The 13091-nt window shown below is 32.1% G+C and overlaps 1 protein-coding gene across 1 annotated transcript; it reads right to left on the bottom strand.

The window, feature by feature from the left end:
- Positions 1–54: 54 nt before the first annotated feature.
- Positions 55–7525, bottom strand: LOC147069215 (basic juvenile hormone-suppressible protein 2-like). Its single transcript, XM_085951275.1, has 5 exons — positions 7412–7525; positions 3249–3382; positions 2306–3142; positions 2037–2194; positions 55–1315 (listed from the first exon to the last, which is right to left on the bottom strand). Exons 1-5 carry the CDS (start codon positions 7497–7499, stop codon positions 394–396), a joined length of 2139 nt encoding a protein of 712 aa, XP_085807401.1. The 5' UTR covers positions 7500–7525; the 3' UTR covers positions 55–393.
- Between the last annotated feature and the right edge of the window lie 5566 nt (positions 7526–13091).

The raw sequence follows: 13091 nt of genomic DNA, 5'->3' as shown, positions 1-13091 counted from the left end.
GTATTTCTAACTTATAATTTATACTAAAATAATTTTTAATATACACCATTATGATATCTTATGTGCATTTTCTTGAATATATTTATGTATTACATATATACGAAGTTACTTGCATCATGTGTATGTAAACTTTTGAATAATAAAATAATAATTCAATTTATTATTATAGAATGTTAATTTTCTTGGTCATAAAATAGGTATCAATTTATAACAGAAAAAGACTCATATGTAATTATGCAATTTTTTTTTTTTTTATTAAATATTAACGTCAATCATAAAATATGAGAATAGCCAGGTCACAAATTAAAAGTGCTTAGGGATGTATGCAAGCACTATATAATCATATTATATGGGGATGAAATTGAGATAGTTACATATTATAATATTATGAAACTAGTGCTTCTCGGTGTGGTCTCCAGCAGCATTGTTCTTGATGTAGTCATGGCTATGGTAGATGGTGACATCAGTCAAGTACATGTTGGGGTAGAAGAAGTGGGTCTCATCAATAGGACGATCCAGAGGGAAGCCGAAAGGCCTATCCTCCAAGTAACGTGCTCCGCTTCCAATTCCGGAAGTGTATTGGTAGGGGAATCCAGTTCCAAACGGCACCTTGGCTTCTTGGAAGGGAGTGACGATGACGTAAACTTGGAACTTCATTCCTCCCATTCTTCCCTTGGGTAAAAGAAGACGGAGTGGGCGTCCGTTGTGAGCTTCGGTTTGGTCAATGTGGAATTCTCCTTGTCCAGAAAGTCCATTCATGACCTTCTCGTAAAGGAAACGAGTGTTGGTTTTGTCAGTAACTGTATCAGAGAACTCAAAGTTCTTGCGAGTGATGACGTTCTTTCCAGACTTCAAGTTGTAGATAAAGTGGTCAAGTTCGAAGAAGTTGTACTTGTTGTCATCGAAGCTGATCTTGCGGCCAAAGTTGTCGTATTTGGGTCCTAAGAACATCCTGATGGACACCTTGCTTTCTTTGTCTGAGGTGACATCGAAGTTGACGGAGAATGTCTTGTGGTTAAGACGATACTGGCGGGCGTAGAACATGTATTTATCTTCCTTGGCTTCGATTTCTTCTTTGTTCATGATGGAGCCTTTGGTGATGTCGAAGTCGAATGGTTCCATGTATGTGGTAAGAGGAGTAAATGCAACATTGTCGACCTTGACGCCTTCGAAGAAGAGATCCTTCTTGGTGTAAGATGGAAGATGATCCTTGAAGTGGAAGAAGTACCTCATGAAGCGTGTGTACAGCTGGTAGAACATGGGATCACGCATGGTGGTCTGGAACTGCTCGATGGCTGATGGCACATAGTTGGCCCTTTAAATAAATACATAAATATATTAGCTCAAATTACATATTAACATCATATTACATGTATTATTTAATAAAAATATATTATGTATGATTTATAGAAATCCAATGACATTTTTTATTGCAAATACATAATTTTGATATCTTAGGAAAATAATAGGGTAAGTGAGACTCGATCCTAACATATTTGCACAATTAGGGTGACTGCTCTAAACCTTATATTTTTGGCTTACCTGCGATTTGTGCGATTTTATAATTATTAATTTTAATAAGAAAAAATTACATTCAAAAATTCTGTCTATTAAATACTGAACGAAAATAAAAATTAACTATTTTATGTTTTTTATATATAAAAATAACAATGTCTTTTCTTTTTTTAACGAAGTGGTTGGGAGGGTCAGTTGCAGTGATGTGTAGTTAATAATGTTCCTCGATTTATATCTTTAATTTTCTTTATAGCTAGAATTAAATATTTTGTGTAGTGTTATATTGTTCTTTTATAGTATTTCATAAAGTTTTCGGAGGTCAATTTCATCTTTATGCTGTCTACATAGAGTCCTGAGAGTCCATCGCTCCCTTTCTAGAATAAGGCAGTCGTTGATGACTTGCCACAGAGTTTGAGGTGTGTAGCAGTCACATGAACGACAGTCATCGTCCCTCAATTTAAATCTTTTTAGATGTCTAATTTACATTAGCATGTATTATTGTTGTAAAAGAAATCACTCACTCTTTGTGGGTGTTAATTGCCCCTCCCAAAAGAAACTTGGAGATGACGGAAAGGTAGTCGTAGAACTTGATGTCTCCTACGTCCTTGTTTCCTTGGACGAAGCGACCCAAGAATTCGATGTCTTCGTAGCTCTTCAGGGAAAGCTTTGTGCCATCATACTGTAAATAAAAATATTTAAATTAATTTTTAACGATCTTATACTTTCTTCTAAATTTTAAATGATTCCCATATATTTTAGATAACTAGTTAAATATAACAAAAATGTTTACCAAAGTGATGAATCCAAGGTTGATAGCTGTACGGATACGCCTTTCATAATCATCAACTTCTTGCAAGTGGTAAACGTTGTATTCGTTGTCTAAAACGAAGTCTTGAGTCCTCATTGGCATGGCATGTCCATTGTGGTGTTTCATGTTGGGGTTGAAACCGGTCTTGATTGGCAAGTACCATGAGAATGTAGGGATTTCTCCGAGTCCGTTGGACAATCTCTCGAGGTAGTAACGAGCCATCAACTGTTGGTGGACATAATAGTACAGCTCTCCACGTCTATCCTTGCTAAGGCCGAAGTCTTGACCTCCCATCCAGAATGGATAATCGATGTGGAAATAGTAGTAGTATGTGTTCAGACCGATATCGTTGGTGAAGTAAGACAGCTTTTGTTCTGCGTCGTTGTAATCATAACCTACGCTGTAGTTGTTGTGGATTGTGTATGTATGTTTGTCGGTTTCAAAGATTCCTTCATGTTGAGCCATTTTCTTGTCAACCAGGTATCCCTGGGTCTTGACGTAATTCACCTTATCCATAACGTCAGAGCTGACGAAATAGAAGGGGTAAATTTCGTAGGGAGCGGGAAGGACGATTCCTTGGCAGTCGGTACGGTGGATGACGGCTACGGTAAGGGCGTAGACGTAAAGACCTTCGTTCACGTGTCCACGGGCCCAGGCAGCGGTCTTGTAGAAGGTTTCGAAATCCTTAGCATAATAGAACATGTGGAAGAGAGCGATGGCTTCTTCTCTGTACTGGTCGTATGTCAAAGTGAAGATCTTGTATTTCGGAAGTAAGCCTTTCTGGTAGAATCTAAAGAATTCTTTGACTACTTCGGGTTTCTGTAATAAATAGTCAGGAAACATTAGTTTTAAAAAAATAAAACTGTTTAATTATTATGTGCGTGTAAAACAATTATTTGTTAATGTAAAAATTGGTAAAACTTACCGAGAAACTCTCTGAGTGTTCTTCCCATCTCCATGCCTTTCCGATTTTCACTTGTTCTTCGTTGAAGTCTTGTTGGTATACATGGTTCAACAAATCATACACCTTCTTCTGCTTGGCTAGGAACTCTTTGTCAGCTACAAATTAAAAAAATAAGTCAAATTTTGGTGAGGTTTATAAAAGGAGCGTGAGAGAAAGTAAACTTAAAAGCGCGGGGGATTTTTAAGTCATCTACTTGCCCACTATTACATTTCAGATATAACAATTGCACAATATCAGAAAGTTCAAATACTTTTGGTCTAGAGAAACCCCTTCAGTATTTTGTAATATCTCCAGTAATGTCTTATACCCAGCTGTCATAATATAATATAATGTCATAAAAATAAATAGGAAAAATTAAAAATCACTATACAACTGGTTTCCTTGATAGGTACAATGAAACATTTTTTTTTTATAATTTTCAAATAAATTTAATTATAATTTTTTTTTTATATATATAAAAATAACTTTTGTTTAATAACTATCACGCAATTAACTAGTCAAAATTCTAAAATCTAACTTTAAAAATGCTCCATCAAAACCTTAATAATTTCAAATATTGTCCTAAGTTATTAATACTTTTGAGAACATTTGACATTTTTTTCAGAACCCTTGTTGATATTTACAGAACTATAGTATTTTTTCTACACTTTTAAATTACAATTTATTCATACTTGATATACTATTCACTATTCATTATTAATATAAAATTATCGTATTAATACTATCGACCGAAGTTACTTGATAGAATTTGAATTTAAGTTCTAACGGATTTAAGTTTTGTACTATTCCACTTGAGAAGTTTTTCGCGACCCGGGTTTCGCCTTTCGGCATCTTCAGGCAGTACGCGTATTCACCAAAAGGTAAATACATAGTGAGTCCATGTGTATTTACCTCTTGGTGAGTACACAAAATAGTGCCTGAAGATGCCGAAAGCCAAAACCCGAGTCGCAGAAAAACGACTCAAATGGAATAGAAAAAAAGTTATATATATTAGAATATAAAATTATCTATAGAAATGAATAACACGTTACTTACAATAATAAATAATCACAAATAATTTTTAATGAACTTCCCAATTAATTCTCCATACGTTCATAGTAAATTCCTCCCAATTAAAACATATTTTACAATACTACAATATTATAGTCCGGAAAGTATTTTAGTCAATAGATATTTTAATCGTTGACCAACTATCGAGAAAATATTGCGGTGGCGAAGGGTAAAGGTAGGCTTTTAAAATCCGACATGAATGGTGCCCACTAAAGTTTCAGTGGGACTCATTTTTTCTCATTGAACTAAGAATACAAATTGCACATAGTGCTGGTTAGTTTTTAAAAATCAATTAAGCTCTTCCTAAACCAAACCATAATAGTTTAGGATAAATAGTGCAAACTTTTACAGTCATACTTTGTAATCGTTGAATTAAGAATACATATTATTACAATTTGTTTTATTTAGTTTTTTAAAACATTAAGCCCTGTCTAAATCAAACAATATTGCATAAATGATTCTTCTATGTATTAAACATCTAAAATTATGTATGATTTAATGGCACAGTTTTAGATATTACTTTATAGATAGACGAAAATGTTTTGACTATTATCTATTATGGCTTAGTTACTCAGGTTTTAATTGAATTTTAAAAACTAACCAACATTATCTGTAAATAATTGTGGTCTTAGTTCAATTACAACAAACATGTGTGACTGGTAAATTTCAGTATTCACTATTTATATCGGATCTTAACAGCCTACCTCCACCCTTCGTCATTGCAATATTGTTAGTTCTAATAATCTCTTACAACCGAAATAACTACATCAAATAATAACTATGTAATGAAATTTAACATTATCTATATTATACTAATATAAAATATAATTCTCCCAAGTAAATTCTATCTCAATTAATATATTCCGCTCTCTGGTGTCAAGTTAAGTTAGACAAATTATTGCTTAGGTACATATTTTATTTTTTAATTATTATTTAAAAATAAAAAAATATTTATTATAATCATTATTTAAAATGAAATACGGTATTTATAAACATTAATGTCGAATTAGGCAACATAATACTATATAGTTTTAGTAATATTTCTTTATCGTTATTTTAACAATTTAAATTGGATGAAATGTGTATAAACTGAAGTATAAAATCACTGTTAATTTATTATTGGTGGAAAGATAATCATAATTGTTATTTAAAAAAATACAATATTCAAAAATATTTAATCACTTTGATATCTAGTTTCATCAGTTTAAAAAAGACATTTCAATTGATAAAAATAGATTCTTATTAATATAAATACTAACAATTTAAAATAGGTAAAAATGGTTCATTGAAGACATAAGCTCTGACAAATACAATATAAACCATTTATTTTATTCAACGAATAATTATTAACAATATTTGAGAATATAACACTTTGTATATTGAATATAACATATAATTTTAAAAACACCTACTAAAAAATATTTTTTTTTTAAAAAAAAAAAATACAATTGAATTTGCGCCAATGTGATTTCATTTGTTATTCTTTTTTCAAATTGCGTTAATAATGTCTATCGATTATAGTGTTTTAAATCAAGGTATCAATTATTAAGTATATTTTTATCAAAATTAGATTTTTTCTAGTAGGTAAATTATATATCGATACCTTACATAGAGAAACAAACCGAAATTTCAAGGTTTTGAATTAATAATGCCATTCGATGTAGAAGGGTAACAAAAAAAATAACCTGAAATTTCTTCAACGGGTCATAAAATTGAATGAACCTTTCTGAGATTAATCATTAATTCAATTATAAACGAAAATGTCTGGATTGATTATTTGTTAAACTATAAAATGTTGTTATGCATTGCTAAGTTCATTTGAACTTAATAAAAAAATAAACACATTTACTTCAAACATCAAAAAATTGAATTGAGAATTTGTGCAAAATTTCTAAACTTCATTATCGTAGAACACAGTATTTTAAGTCGTTTCTCTATAGAAGTAAGGTATAGATATATTACATATATATTGCGTTTTTCCAAGAATATTTCAATTAATATGTAATTAATTATTAACGACTCTAGAAAGGAAAAAGGGCGTAATCCACACAAATCAAATTTAGTAACTACAAAGTGCATGCTAATTAATAATTTGGTTTTTATATCCCCAATCTGATATTAATTATTGAGTTAATTGTAGAAAAATCAACAAAAATTAAGTCATTTTTCTCACTTCACTTCTTTTTTTTTTAAATGCCAGCTAAATCTAGAAAATAAATTGGCATTTGCAGCTTACATCATTTGGACACAACGTGTATTTAGTCATGTACAACGTCGTTATTATTCAATTAATATATCTATACCTTACTTCTATAGATAAACGACTTAAAATACTGTGTTCTAAGATATTGACGCTTAGAAATTTTGCACAAATTCTCATTTCAATTTCTTGATGTAAGTAAATTTGTTTATTTTTTATTTATTTCAAATGAACTTAGCAATGCATAATAACATTTAATAGTTTAGCAAATAATCAATACAGGCATTCTCGTTTACAACTGACTTAATGATTAATATCAGAAAGGCTTATTCAATGTTATGGCCCATTGAAGAAATTTCAGGGTATTTTTTTGTTACCCTTCTACATCGAATGGCATTATTAATTCAAAATCGTGAAATTTAGAGCCTTTTCCCTATATAAGTAAGGTATATATAATGTATAATTTACCTTCTAGAAAAAGATAAAAATTTGATAAAAATACACTTAATAATAATTATTGATACCTTGATTTAAGACATAATAATCGATAGACGACATTAACGCAATTTGAAAAAAGAATTTCATATAACAAATAAAAGCACATTGCGCTAATTCAGTTGTTTTTTTTTATTTCAAAAAAAGATTTTATCTAGTAGGTCTTTTTAAATTATGTATATTCGATATAAAGAGTGTTATATTCTCAAATATTGCGAATTATTCGTTGAATAAAAACTATTTTGAAAAAAACTGAGGGTTACGTCCTTTTTTATTTATAAAGTCGTTATGTTTAAATTTAATTATCTGTACAGGGCGGAAATTAAAAAAAATGTATTAATATTGTAATACATAGGATAATAATTAATTGTTTTCTTACCAGTTTTGTAGCTCTCTTCCGTCTTCAAAACATTTGCCGACACAAAGCCAAACAGGGCCACAACAAAGAATACGGCGAAGAACTTCATGGTCGAAGCTTGCAGTACTCAACTGTGAATATTTGATAATTTTCTCGCCTTTTATACTAAAATAACATCGTGATATCAAAGTCTTATCGCAGTTTATTGTCCCCCAATAATAAAATACTGTACAGATTTTGACTAGTAACTATCTTTTCGTAGTCAATAAAATTAGCGATAAAACTATTTCTGTAAATTAAAAAAAAAACATGTTACATAACGACTTGTTAAGTGTATCATCACCAGCTTGTTTAAATCTATTCAATTCAGCTTATTTATTTTAAATATTGTGGAGATTTCAAATTATAAGTTTAATACGTTCACAACATTACATGAAACGGTATTATAAAGAAGAAAGAAAATGAAAGTAATAAAGGAATAAAAATTAAAATATAATAATTACAAGATAAAAAAAACTTTCTATATACAACGTTTTTAAATTTTCTGTTGAATTATTATGCTCAATATGCTCAAACTTGTACTTGAAATGAAGTAAATAAAAAACAAAAAAATATAGAATACTGAAATGTCATTTTGATTTCTATAGTAACGCACGTATACTTTAATAATTTAGTTGCTAGGACCACCCCCTTAGCAACTAATAATAGTCTTTTACATTTTACGGATTTTTCTGAAATAACTTTCCATACAAAACAGAATTAACTGAAAATTAATTCAATTCTGCTTAAAGATGGTTAAAAAAAATGCATTGGCATCGTGTTCTGATATTATCCAAAAGTTTCAAATGTCTGGCTAGTCGGGAAGTTAGTTAAAAATCGATTGTAAGATTTGTACTGGACAAACAACCACCGGACAAACAAGAATACGAGCTAATAAAACGTTGTAAAAAGAGAACGTAATATCTGTACCTTAGAGCTGAAAGTGCGGAAGTCACATTTTATCGTTTTTGAGCTAAGTAGGTATGCAGATTTAAATGTTTATTCACGTTTTGTTAATGCTGAAAATTTGGGAGTCCAATGTCATATGGTTTTCAAAATACCTACTTCTAAAACGACCACTTATACTTTAGAGCTTGAAGAGTGGATGTCCTAATTAGTCATTTTTGCTCTAAGCTATGTGGGTCCCAGGTTCGAATCCTGGATCTGGCAAGTACACATATTGTTTTTCAATTTGTGTGTGTCAGGGTATGGATCTAATAGGTTGAGCAAGTGGCTGACATCCATTTCTCGTAAAAAAACAAAATCTGTCAATACAAACCTCCACTCTGTGGAGGCCCATATGATCCTATCAGGATCGGACATGATGGAAAAAAAAAATAAGCAAAAAGGATTACATGTAAGTTGTATGTACGCAGTTCATCGTGGGACACTTATTCGTGCGCCACAGTAGGTGAGTTCGTATAACATTTTATCAAATGACGAGTTCTTCGTTGAACATTTCACCATGGAATACATTTGTACGTATCTTACAAAATGCAACACTGAAGTCACACTTGGACTGTGTTTTTGGCCGTCACCCGTTTTGTCCAGTGTTTAAGGTTTAATTATTTTTTTTAAAACTAACTATCTAACTACTAAACTATCTACTAGGTTGAAGTTTCGATTGTTAATAAGATGTTTTATTTTGAGAAAACCACTCTCCAGCTCAAATTATATTGGGATATTCTCACACGATCGTTTACCACGATCGTCCCTCCTTTCATCTGCGTCGATTGCTCCTGCCAATGACATTTATATTAATATGTCATTGGCTCCTGCGCATATTATATTCTATAAACAAGGCTGCTATCGGCGGCTATCGACGGTAGTTTGTCAAATTAATAAATTAAGAATTAAATTGAAAATTTAATTAGATTTTTTCATTATAACTAAGTTTACGTAGATATGTTTATATATTCCAAATGATTTTCCTCGATTTGCCGCCCTTCAAGTAACTGCCGCCCCCAAGCGACGCTCAGTCTGCCTACCCCTACGGGACGTTACTGGACAGTTTAGACGGCTAGCTTATTGTAGCAATTATAATACCTCAATACAAAATATGATAAACTACCTTCGATAGCAGGTTTGTGTAGAATAGATGCGCTGATCATGAAATGTCAATTTAGATCGTTCACGGAAGTCGTCGCAAAAATGCAAAAATTCCTATTCTTCACAGACGACTCAATCGAAGATCAGTGATAGTTAGATGAACAATTTTATTATTACCGTATACTGTTGGTAATTTTCAATCTTTAGTTAGGTTATGGCCTTGTAGGATAAAAATAGTAATTATTCTATTTTACCCACGACTCCAGTGAACGATCCAAAATGGCGTGAAAATCTAAGTAATTGGGCCTTTAGCCATTCTTACCTCAATACTTATTACAACGTTTTCATTAGCTCGTATTCTTGTTTGTCCAGTGGTTGTTTGTCCAGTACAAATCTTGCAACCGATTTTTAACTAACTTCCCAACTAGCTAGACATTTGAAACTTTTAGAATATATCAGAACACGATGCCAATGCATTCTCTTAATACATTTAGCCATTTTTAAGCAGAATTGAATTCATTTTCCGTTAATTCTGTTTTGTATGGAAAGTTATTTCAGAAAAATCCGTAAAAAGTAAAATACTATTATCGGTTGCTAAGTGGGTGGTCCTAGCAACTAAATTATTAATATATACGTGCGTTACCATGGAAATCAAAATGAAATGTCATAATTACATTTCAGTATTCTATATTTGTTTGTTTTTTATTTACTTCATATCAAGTAGGAGTTTGAGCATATCGATCTTAATAATTCAACAAAAAAAATTATAACGTTGTATATAAAAAGTTATTTTTATCTTGTAATTATTTTTATTTTTTGAGACTGATCCGATTTCTCATTCTCGTTCTCAGTTTCATTGATGGGAAATTAGAACGACTTACACTTTATACCTCATTGATTTAAAAAAAAAAAAAAGCTGAAACCAAATCAGTCCACCAATTCTTCATTCTGTATAAATATTCGTAGTCTACATAGAGAAAGACAAGCGCTATCACTAACTATAGGAATAATGTATATATAGAGAACAGTCAGATGCAAACATCAGATTAAAGTATCTGTCACTTTATAATAGAGTGTCACATTTGTTTTTAAAATAATTGAATTACGTTTTTCCCTCGTCACAAAAAGATCCTTACCTAATCTAATATTAATACACAAAATTGTATTTTTCTAGGCATGAAATATTGTTAATTAACTACGGTTACTTGACACGGTTGACAGTTTCATATACCTTGGTTCTCTTGTAACTCGGCATAATGATATTACAGAAGAAATCAACAAGAGAATCATGTCTGAAAGTAAATGCTACTTTGGCGTGTTAAGACATTTCAAGTCCCGCATACTATCTCGCCGAAATAAAAGCACTCTTTACAAGACACTTGTAAAGCTAGTGCTCACCTACGCATCGGAAACCTGGACATTAACTCTGCGAAGTGAATGAGCCTTAAATATTTTTGAAATAAAAATTCTCCGCCGTATATATGGACCGATCAGGAACGGCACCAATTGGAGGAGAAGATATAATCCTAACCTCTACTGTTCGACGATTGCAGCGCAGTTCAGTTAATAATAACTTTCATCGTTTTCTAGCCTGGCGCTATAATCCAAAGTGGGTATTGGCCTTCTTCAACATCCGCCTCCATTTAGTTCTGTACAAAGTTGCCACGCTCATGGATACGCCTTTATGAATGGAAATCTTATAGAGTTATGTTAATACTTTGGACGCGGAAGACGCACACGGCGCGTAATGACCAGGCGGCCGATCGATGTAATTAACGTGCATTTTAAAGGGGGCAATTAAAATCTCATTATCTCTTCAGCAGCGAAAGCGTTAAGTTTGGGCTCACATGCATTATAGCCATATAAAAATTTCATCGGCTGAAAATCGCTCCATACTACTCAGTTGACACCTTACTGATTGCATACCGCCTAATACCAATAACGCCGACCAATTAACGGTTACGATTTTCGTACCAACTGTCAGAAACTGTGTACGGTCTTTAAAACCTCAACACTTTCTCTTCTTATATTGTAAGCTTGGGAGACTGCAATGGCTAGGTCATGTGCACCGTATGAATGGCAATGAACCGGCAAAGAAAGTGATGTCCAGCAATCCAATAGGGCGTAGAAGAATATGCAGGCCAAAGATTCGCTGGTTGGATGAAGCTGCCAGTGACTGCAGTATTCTGGGGGTACCGAATTGGAAAGCAGCCACACTGGATAGGGACAGGTGAAGGGAGCTGTTGGAGGAAGCCAAGACCCACACCGGGTTGTCGCGCTCCTGATGATGATGATAACTACGATTACTTTATTATTAATAATAACCTAATTTTATTGTATCGGGTGCTATTTAAGTGTATGAAAGCACCCGATAAGTATATTATATTCATTACATACACAGTATACCTAACACTATACCGCATCCTTTTTGTAGGTATTTAGGTAATGTTTTTTTTTGAATTATTAATAACCATGTCCTTGCTTCTTCGTACAAGGTGGTTGTTAGTAATTTTGAACAATCACAGGCTTTGAGAAAATCACATAAATTGTTGTGTCCTCATCGGGAATCGAACCAAGAACTCTCGGGTGGAATGACGGTACATACTTCTCTGTCTAATTGATTATAATAGATAATAACCTTTCTTCCATCAAATATTTTTAATTAATTTAATTAAATGAATAACTGATATCAGTTCACAATAGGGTTGCCAACTATCCCGGAATATAAGCTCTTCTCCGGGATTCTGGTTGAAGCTTACTTGATCGTGATTCATAATATATATTTTTTTTATAAAAACTAACCAATTAACGGAAATTCTCTAATTTCCAAAAAAACTCGACGAACCTTAAATATCCCATAAAAAATATGTTGGATAGAAGAGATTAATAGAGCTATCGACTTTCAATCTGGACAAAATACATTGCTCTGATATACATTACATTGCATTGATACTGTGTCAGTCGGTTAGAAGATTTTGAGGTACCTAAGACGATGTCAGTTAAAACCAGCGTTGTCAGACTCCCGAATTTTACGGGATGTCACGTTTTTTACGGAAATAAGTTCAAGATAAAAAGAACTTTTATATACCACGTTTTTAAATTTTCCGTTGAATCATATAAGCTTGACAATTCTATGCATTAATAATTTAGGACAAATAAGGCAACTATTGGCAACAAATCATTTTTTTGCTATTTTGCAACAAACAAACAAATATAGAATACTGAAATATCATTTTGATTTCCATAGTAACGTACGTATATATTAATAATTTAGTTGCAAGTCCACCTACTTAGCAACCAATAATAGTGGATTGGATTACGGATTTCTTCCAAAATAACTTTTCATGCAAAACAGAATTAACTGAAAATGAATTCAATTCTACTTAAAGATGGCCAAAAGTATTAAAAGAATGCATTGTGCATCGCGTTCTGATATTTTCTAAAAGTTTAAAATGTTTTGCTAGTCGGAAAGTTAGTTAAAAATCGATTGCAAGATTTGTATTGGACAAACAACCACCGGACAAACAAGAATACGAGCTAATAAAAACGTTGTAAAATAGATTGTCCTCAGCGGGATAGCTAAATTTAGGCTTATTCAACAGATACAAATAAG

Source organism: Rhyacophila brunnea, unplaced genomic scaffold (assembly GCF_057557595.1).
Source record: "Rhyacophila brunnea isolate RB1 unplaced genomic scaffold, BYU_Rbru_1.0 scaffold_24, whole genome shotgun sequence".
Lineage (NCBI taxonomy): Eukaryota > Metazoa > Arthropoda > Insecta > Trichoptera > Rhyacophilidae > Rhyacophila > Rhyacophila brunnea.
Note: the sequence above shows the minus strand (reverse complement) of the source record. Positions and strands in the feature narration are given on the sequence as shown.